Source organism: Capsella rubella, unplaced genomic scaffold, assembly GCF_000375325.1.
Source record: "Capsella rubella cultivar Monte Gargano unplaced genomic scaffold, Caprub1_0 scaffold_5, whole genome shotgun sequence".
In the NCBI taxonomy this organism is placed as follows: domain Eukaryota; kingdom Viridiplantae; phylum Streptophyta; class Magnoliopsida; order Brassicales; family Brassicaceae; genus Capsella; species Capsella rubella.
In genome coordinates, this window is record NW_006238919.1 from 689,108 (window position 1) to 697,769 (window position 8,662).

General features: G+C 34.7%; 2 protein-coding genes across 3 annotated transcripts; both read right to left on the bottom strand.

Annotated features, from left to right (window-relative positions):
• Positions 1-1,339: 1,339 nt before the first annotated feature.
• On the bottom strand, positions 1,340-2,656 carry LOC17886646 (basic blue protein). The gene is made up of 2 exons (XM_006291943.2): positions 2,410-2,656; positions 1,340-1,651 (listed from the first exon to the last, which is right to left on the bottom strand). The coding sequence occupies exons 1-2, from the start codon at positions 2,594-2,596 to the stop codon at positions 1,452-1,454; spliced, it is 387 nt and encodes a 128-aa protein (XP_006292005.2). The 5' UTR covers positions 2,597-2,656; the 3' UTR covers positions 1,340-1,451.
• A 1,329-nt stretch (positions 2,657-3,985) lies between these two features.
• LOC17885844 (sucrose transport protein SUC3) lies at positions 3,986-8,399 on the bottom strand. Of its 2 annotated transcripts, XM_006290727.2 has the most exons (14): positions 7,814-8,399; positions 7,192-7,257; positions 6,912-7,010; positions 6,746-6,810; positions 6,571-6,655; positions 6,447-6,480; positions 6,220-6,319; positions 6,039-6,114; positions 5,433-5,771; positions 5,151-5,294; positions 4,818-5,051; positions 4,654-4,717; positions 4,513-4,556; positions 3,986-4,396 (listed from the first exon to the last, which is right to left on the bottom strand). In XM_006290727.2, exons 1-14 carry the CDS (start codon positions 8,078-8,080, stop codon positions 4,229-4,231), a joined length of 1,785 nt encoding a protein of 594 aa, XP_006290789.1. In that variant the 5' UTR covers positions 8,081-8,399; the 3' UTR covers positions 3,986-4,228. The 2 variants fall into 2 exon arrangements, with proteins under 2 accessions (XP_006290789.1, XP_023638746.1); XM_023782978.1 differs by lacking the exon at positions 7,814-8,399 and having other exon boundaries at positions 6,746-6,785.
• Positions 8,400-8,662: the final 263 nt, after the last annotated feature.

Below are 8,662 nucleotides of genomic sequence, written 5' to 3' on the forward strand. Positions count from 1 at the left end.
CTAATAAATCAATCGCATATCAATCAAGATGATGGAACAAATTAAATAATTTTTTTTTACCCAGAGACCTGTATTACAGACGATAGAAGTAATACAGAGGAATGCAATACTGCTACATATTACATCGAAACCTAACTAAGCTTCATCTTACCAGATTACATCGAAATAGAAATTGGGTATGGAAGCTAAATATTCTCCTATGATTTTCTTGGGAATGAATATCCTCATTAAGTTCGATTCAAGAGTATATGCTAGTTCTGGAATCTGGGTTTACAGATGAACGAAATCAGTTGCTTCAAGTATACAGATGAACGAAATCGGGTTGCTTCAAGTATAATCTGGGTTCTATTATTAATTCTCCTATGAGTTCGATTCAAGTACGTATATGCTAGTTCTGTTCTAGAATCTGGGCAATGAAATATTGAAATCGATCACCAAACAAAGGAATGAAATCGAGAATCGGGTTTATAGATGAACGAAATCGGGTTTTCGGGTATGTTCGGGTTTACCCGAACCCGAACCCGAACCCGAAATTTTCAAAACCAAAACCCGATCGGGTATATTCTTTAATCGGGTTCGGGTTCGGTACGGGCCTAACGGGCCGGGTTCGGGTTAGGGCCTCGGGTACGGGCTTTTTGCCCAGGGCTAGTAGTATACTACAATATATTAATCAGAGTGTGAGGTATATATAGGAAGTACTCATTTGAGATGGCAGAGGGCGTGACCCGAGAAGCTTGAATGGTGTGTGTGTTGGAGTAGGACCAAAGCGGTAACATAACTATTGTTTTATAATATATCTCTCTTTTAAAAAAAAAAAATATATTTTAGCTGTCACATTTTCATTGTCTGATTATAATCATATACGACAATATCATTATTAGTCGCAGACTCTCGCAGGGAAATATAAATTCATAGAAAAATATGTACTTATAGCAACAACCAAACAAAAAATTGAATATATAAAAAAACTATAAATATAAGATATATATAATTAATATATCAAACAAAAACCCTCAAAATATTTCATCAAAAAAAGAAAAAAAGAAAAAAAAAACCCTCAAAACAACAATGAACAAGCTGAATTAATGGGCCTGTGAGCAATTGTAATTTATGGGCTTATATCACCACCAAGCCCAAAGTTGCATCAGTATGAACTTGTTTTTTTTTTTTCTTTTTGTTGTATCATTCTTATGAATTATGGTTTGGCAATTTCTTTATTTTTCTTTAAATCTTTCTGAAAGAGTTTGTCTAAGTCTGCACAATCCAAGATATTCCAAACTACTAAACCGACTTTGGATATTTTTCAGAAAACATATTATTATTATAAGAAGAACATGCATTATATAGGATTTTAATACGAACTTTATTGAATACTTAATTAATATGTTTTTGTAATTAAGAACATAACAAGTAATCAAACTATATTTATTTTAATTTTTCTCAACGATCGATCATGCGGCGGTGACTGCGATTTTCATGTTGCTTTCGCAATGGTTTGGGAAATTGCAGATGAAGAAGTTTTGTCCTCTAGACAAAGTTATACGATCTTTGCCTGAAGTGTAAGGTCTCGCACCTGCCGGTGTTTTGCAGCTGTTGTAACTTCCACCATCTACCTTCACTACGTTGTGCATACTCGGATTGTAGTTAAACACTGCAACATATATTCCATAAATTATTAAGTCAGCAAATCATATAAATTTAATTACTCCACAACCTAATTCTATATATTGACACTAAGATATATTAAGTAGTTGGAACCATATTATCATTTCTTTTGTTACAAAAGTAAAACTCAAAAACACGATTTCGTTTGTCATGTAATATTTACCAAAAAGGTTATTTAGCTTGTTTAAATGGGTTTGATATGTGAGTTAACATACCTATTGTTGAAAAAAAAAACCTATACGTCTTAATAAATAATGCATTAATCATGTTAATTAAGACTCTAATACAGAAATCTAATTAATATGCTATTTCTTCTATCTTAAAATGATTTACATCAGGATTTGTTCAAATAATAATAATTAAACTATATATAGTATAGATCTAGTCTATTCATTATTATATATGCTAAACATATAATGTCAAAAAATAAAATATGCTAAACATATTACTTAAAAAATAATTATATATGCTAAACATTTTCATTATAATATTTCCAACCTTAAAATATACATAATGATGTTTTAAGGATGAATAGCAATTAATTTGTCGTGTACTTGTTCAAAAGCAAAACATGCACAACATACTAATTAGAAGCGGCCATGATATATGTATACATCACTAGTGGATATGGCGATTCGAAAGCTTATAATATAAGTGCTTGCATATATATGATCAGTATAACAAAATAAAAGAAAAAAATATATATTGTTGAAGCTTGATATAAAGGATGTGAAGTATATATACCGAGAACGTCACCGGCTTTAAAGTGTTTGCCTTTAGGCCAACCCACAGCGTTAAAGGACCAGACACCAGAGTCACCGACCGTGTACGTTGCTGCTTGAGCGTAGTCAGCATGAAGCAACAACAGTGACATAAGAGCAACGATAGCTCCAACGAACCATGATGCACTACCTCTTCCCTTGGCGGCCATATTGATCGATCTTTGGAGAAAGTTATCAGAAAGAGAGAGAGAGAGAGAGAATGAGGAGGATGAACTGAAGAAGAAAATGTATACACACATGGGGTTTTTAAAGAAGAAGAAACCAAAAAGGCATTCAATGTTTTGTTATTTTTATTGTTATGGGTGTCTCAACAACCCACGATATATGGTCATTAATATTTTTGGCCACATTGTCTATAAAGTTAGAGGGTGTTACTAGTTTGTGATTTATATGTTTTAATGACTAAAATCTGTTGTTATTAAATGAAAAATTTATTAAACTTTTTAAAAGTTTGGTCTTATTAGTTATTGATTTGTAAAAAGTCATTTAAAATCTTTATGATATAAGGTTATTGGATTCAAAGTTTTATTAAGTCATTAAAAGTTTTGAATTTTTCAATTAAAACAAAATAATCTATGATTGTTAATAAATTAAATTATTATGTTAATTGTTTATGATTTTAAAAACTTTATTTACAAAATGAAGTCATGAAAAGTATCATAAAAATAGAGAACACTTTATTTACACTTTAATATCTTACAACTTCTTAAAGTTTAAAATTGACCAAATCAAATTTAATGATATACAATCTTTAATAATTTGGATGCTTATTAAGTAAAACTTTCTATTAGATTAAAATATTGATAACACTTCACTTTTCTAAAATTTTAAACTTTATATGTATTTTATAAAATTATAATATTTTAAACTTTATATGTAGTTAATTCAAAAAAAATTAATGGTTTGGGAAAATAATTAATTTTTTCTGATATAATCATGAAGGCCATTAAATGTTACACAAAAATCTTCAAAAATTTACTATTGTAGATAAAATGTTTACATATGCTTGAAACTAGTTTGAATGTTTCTTTCTTTTGAAATGGTTATAATAGGAACTTCTAGATACAGACTCTGCCATCAACAACCCACCATTTATTATTTATGGACACACTGTTTCTGTAAATTAATTATATATACGAAAGTCAAATAACCCCCCCAAATATCACATCTTTTGTTTCAGATATTATAGTTTGGTTATGATTTTAGTACATTTTGTATAGGTGAAACTTGTTTGAATTCGTTTTCTTTCTTTTGTAATGGTTTGTTTCTTTAGTACCACCAACTAAAATGGGAACTTTGTCTATAATTATTGTATATCGCAAATTCACAATCTTCTTCTTCGGGAGGTGTACAACTCAGCTAATGATGTTAAATTTTATATTGCTTCATGTATAAGCTTCCAATACGAAAATATTAACAGATTATTTAAATTAGTTTGGTAATACTTACAAAACGTACACATCATAGATTAATAAAAAGAACCAATAGTCTTATAGGTCGGATTATTGAGTTTGGAATATGTTGAAGTGATTTCAAAATAACGAAGATAATGACTATGCTAAGTGAGCAAGTGGTAGTTGTAAATTTAGAATCACAATGTTGTTGTGTATAATATAACAAAACTAAAATGTACAAAAACCTACATTACATATATAAGCCGAGATGAGAACGTTGTCAAAAAGAATCGAAAGGGAACTAAATCTGAATTTTATGTCTACACTATGGGAAAAAAGCCTGTGCCTGTGCATCCATTTTGTATTCGTGATCGTGGTATAAGAATTTTACCCGATGTGGAAACCGGTGGACTTGAAGGAGCTAGATAGCGTCGGAAGCCTTTGCAAGGCTATAACTCCAGCAGCAAAAGCAGCCACAGACGCCAAAACAAACGCCGGTAAGTTTCCTCCTCCAAACAATTGATCCCATGGACCAGCTCCAAGTGATACTATCATCTGTTCCAAACCAAAACCATATTCAGACACTAAGTTTGAGTCAAGGCTACCCTCGAAGTGAGTGGCATTATACAAGATAACGGATTTGATCACTGTATTTAGATTTGAGAGATTGCCTGGGGAATAACGATTGCGAGGTTCAACACTCCTATAGCCAAACCTAGAGTGAGGAAAAAATAAACCATTAGAGATTCCTGAAAACTAAGGTCTAAGCACAAAACTATGAATGTAATGAAGATACGAGTCTATTCCCCGACCTTGACCACCACCGGAATCAGCAGTGACTTCTGCTGTGACAGAGAAAGGGACGCTGTATGTGATCTGCATAAGAGAAGAAGAAAATTGGTTATATCACATACTGCAGAGAAAAGTAGCAACAAGAAAAGAAAAAAGAGAATTATGGTTTAAAGAAAACACATACAGCTAGAGGAAAACCAAGGAGTGCAAAGACGACTACGGCTGCGGTTCTTGTTGTTTTGTTCCCATCCATTACATATTCGATTCCATTTTTGTAATCACTGAGAGACATCAAGCTAATTACAGCTGTTCCGGCCATGCAGGCGAAAACAGTAAAATTGCTCAGAGCCCATACAACCCGTGCACCCATCCGCTGACACATTGGTTCAATGAGAAATGAGCTGATCCCAAGAACAACCTACGGAAACCAGGGGGGGGGGGGAATTCAATAACAGGCAAGTGACTGAATTTGAAGAGTAGAGCAGTAAAAAAAACCGGTTATTATAAAGATTCTTACCGAGTTTAGTAGCAAACCAAGTGCACCTTCACGTACACCTTGATCATAGAGCTCCACATGTAAAGTATCCCCCGTTGGATTCCCATGGAAAACTTCTCTTCCCATCCAATCTGTATCAAACAGAAAGAAGGGGAACCACGATAACTGCAAGGTACAATACCAAAACTAAATTACAACAGAAGGAAATAATCCTATAGATCATATTAACGAATCTAAGAACAGAAAACAGTTTCAGAAAGTGAATAACTGATATTAGGATCATAATGTTTCTTTGGCACTCACCCATGTAAGAGCCATGACGATGAGAACTGAGTGCATAGCCGGTGGCAAATGCCTTAAACTAGTTAGCAAATTCACTAAAACAGATCCAGGGCCTTCAATGAAGGTCTCATCTTGATGGTCATTCTTTGAATTGCCAAGCTGTACATCCACATCACGTTCAACTCTCTCATACTTGATCCCATTGGCAGTACCATGACTGGATTTTGAGTGTTCAACGCCTTTAGACTGGAGATCATGCAACAAAGGTGCAGAATCTGGTATGCGGGAGGGCTTGTTGCTTGTAAAAGGAATCTCTTTGGCAAAATAGATTGTGACAAGAGTACATATAGTGAGAAAGACCTGAAAAATGATGAAACTCTTTAAACATATAGAATAATATATATAGACTACAAAACAAGACCAAAAGCAACTAGGTGCATTTATATGAAACTGAACTTTCAAAACAACCTCATAAATCATAAAGAAATACAAACAAAATGTCTTGATTTGCGGAATATGACTCACATTATATAAACATGAGAGGTTTGGTAAAGACCCGACTATTCCATTGCATTTGTACAAAGCTTAGTAAGATGCATGTGTCAGAAAATTAAACATACTGCTTACCACTGCAAGAAGGAACGCTGCTTTGAGATTTCCACATGCAGCACAACATGCTCTACTAGTTAGGAACGGGAACCATCTGCGCAATCAAATTGCCAGATCATTAAACAGCTGTCAAAAAATGCAAAATTGCAAATGAGGAAATAGAATACAAGTTTCTGAGAGTCAGGATCTCGACGATTACTCTTGCCAACGTCCGCTAGCACCGGCAGAAAACCCAAGGATATTCCCAATTGCCATCCACAAGCAAAATATAGCATTTGCAGTATTCCGCTGATCAGGACCTAAGGACAGCAAGAGACATCTCATAAGTGTTTTTCCACAGAACTAGAAACAAAGCATTTCAATCTGATTCTAGTGTTTGAATAGATATTCTGGTCTGTTAAGTGTACGTTAATGTTCCATTATTACCTGAGAGATCAGCTAGAAGAGCACGAGCAGGTCCCTGAAAAAAAAGCCAAAAACATCATTCCTGGGTATAGAGGTAATGACTAATATCATCCACTCTAGGTGATTGGATAAAGCATGTCTGAACCTGTACTGTATTGTTTGCAAGATCCAACAACCAAAACCCAATGATAAAGACAGTAGCTGCCCTGGTTCGTGTGCCTTTGAAAGTACTGCATTAACAGATACACAGCAAGTCGTCAATTACTATAATTTTATACATCCGTATAAAACATGCCATAGGCAGGGGAGAAGGAGAGAACCTGCAATGCTCCTTTGTATCTCCTAACAGATACCCAATGTCTGCAGAAAACCCGATTATTATCACCTAAATTGCAAGCTTTTGTTTAGCTTATATAAGACACAATGTAGCCAACTATCTCCTAAAGGAAAATTAAAACAGAAATCATATCTTCTATTGGCCCTTACTGCTATCGAGATCATGACTGATCCAACGAGAATAAATGGTCGTCGTCTTCCATACTTTGAGGTACATTTATCACTCCAAATGCCAACAAAAGGCTGGACCTAAAACCCAGCAAACAAATAAGTACTAACAAAATGAGGCAGGAAAAATGTATGTCTTCACATAAGAAAAGTAATTTCTGATTCTACATAAATCAAATTTTCAACTCTCCTGAGATCCTTACGTGCAAGTTAGTATAACTGCTAAAATGCCAAAAGAAATAAAATTTGATTGCAAACCTACCACAAGGCCTGTAATTGGGCCGCATAGCCAAATAAATGAAGAAAATGCATGTGATATTCCAAGGGTCTGCATAAACAAGCCAAAACCAACACTGTAAGATATAACTCAAAAGGGCTCATCAGCAACGAGAAAATCAAAATACTGCCTGCAGACAAAATATCTAAGAACAGTTCTACTTCTATCTACCACCATAACTACCCACCTGATACATAAATGACCAGTACAAAATATTATTCAGATGTCTACACACAATTCAATCCTATGATAACCATTCTAAACATACACTGGTTCTAAACAAAACAAAAAAAATCTTTTAAAAGTCTCTTATAATTTTCACAAATGCTTATATAACCAGATGAACATAAGCAATTTAGCTAAGTCCCAATGTCATAGCTGATCATCAGCCAATGATATAGTTCCATACGCAAAAATATCTCCTAGCTATGTTAGTAACATTGACCACAATTTCCATAAAATGAAATTGCCCAACAACAACTACCTAACCAAAGTGTTAGACTTGATTGTTTCACCTACAAAGCACTCCACTTCCTCGTACAAAGCTACACCTTTACAATGCCACAAGTGTACAGATATGGCAACAATAATAAGAGAGCAGTAGTACCTGAATATAAGGAGTAAGAAGAGAAAGTTGCAATGCCCAACCAAACTGAACTCCAGCAGCGACTGTGCAACTAAGAACCAACGTCACTAAGCTACAATCCTTCGCCACGGATTCACCATCAGCCGAATCAGGATGATTCAAAGGAGAAGCAGATTCAGAGAACGAAGAAGAACCAGATTCGTTTAGATGATGCTTCGTAACAGTCTCAAGTTCAATCTCCTTCCTCAAATTCCTATACGGAACCGAGATCGACACCGAGTCACTCATCTTACTAAAACAACAGATCCCTAATTAATTCCGTATCGAAATCAATTATCTCATTCCGATCCAATCAGATTTTTACGACAAGCCAATTTCAAAAAAAGATCTAGATTCTAGGGATTCGATTCGGAGAAGAAGATGATCGGAGAGTCAAATTCGGGCGGGTGAATACTTTGATGAGATCGATTTTGGTGGTGTGATTGATTGAGACGCGCAAGTGAGAAGAAGACGAAGAAGAAGGAGAATATTCGTTTTTTTACGAGAACCGTTGATCTATAGATGAACGGCTGAGATTATACCTACTGGTCGAATTTTACTAGTCAACGTCTCCGTCTCGGGATTCGCGTAATCGCCACCGTTGATTTGATTTCATTGGATCAAAACCGTTGCTTCAATTTAAAGAAAGAGCGGACGAAACTCACCGTCACCGACACCAAACCAAAGTGTGCGCGTTTAAAAAGCTGAAACGTTGTCGTTTAGTAGATCGGTACTGGTTTACACTGGGCCTGTAGTTTTTGCAGACCAGCCCATTGATTCACAATGTAGCCCAAATATTTGGAAAGCTGTTTTTTTTCTTGTTAGCACCTA

Excerpts from the sequence above, each read along its gene's own strand:
- LOC17886646 (XM_006291943.2), bottom strand. The coding sequence starts at position 2,596 with ATGGCCGCCAAGGGAAGAGGTAGTGCATCATGGTTCGTTGGAGCTATC. Across the intron at positions 1,652-2,409 it reads TAAAGCCGGTGACGTTCTCG|TGTTTAACTACAATCCGAGT; the intron begins GTATATATACTT and ends TATATGTTGCAG.
- LOC17885844 (XM_006290727.2), bottom strand. The coding sequence starts at position 8,080 with ATGAGTGACTCGGTGTCGATCTCGGTTCCGTATAGGAATTTGAGGAAG. Across the intron at positions 6,481-6,570 it reads TTGCAAACAATACAGTACAG|GGACCTGCTCGTGCTCTTCT; the intron begins GTTCAGACATGC and ends CTTTTTTTTCAG. Across the intron at positions 4,557-4,653 it reads TGATTCCGGTGGTGGTCAAG|GTTTGGCTATAGGAGTGTTG; the intron begins GTCGGGGAATAG and ends TCCTCACTCTAG.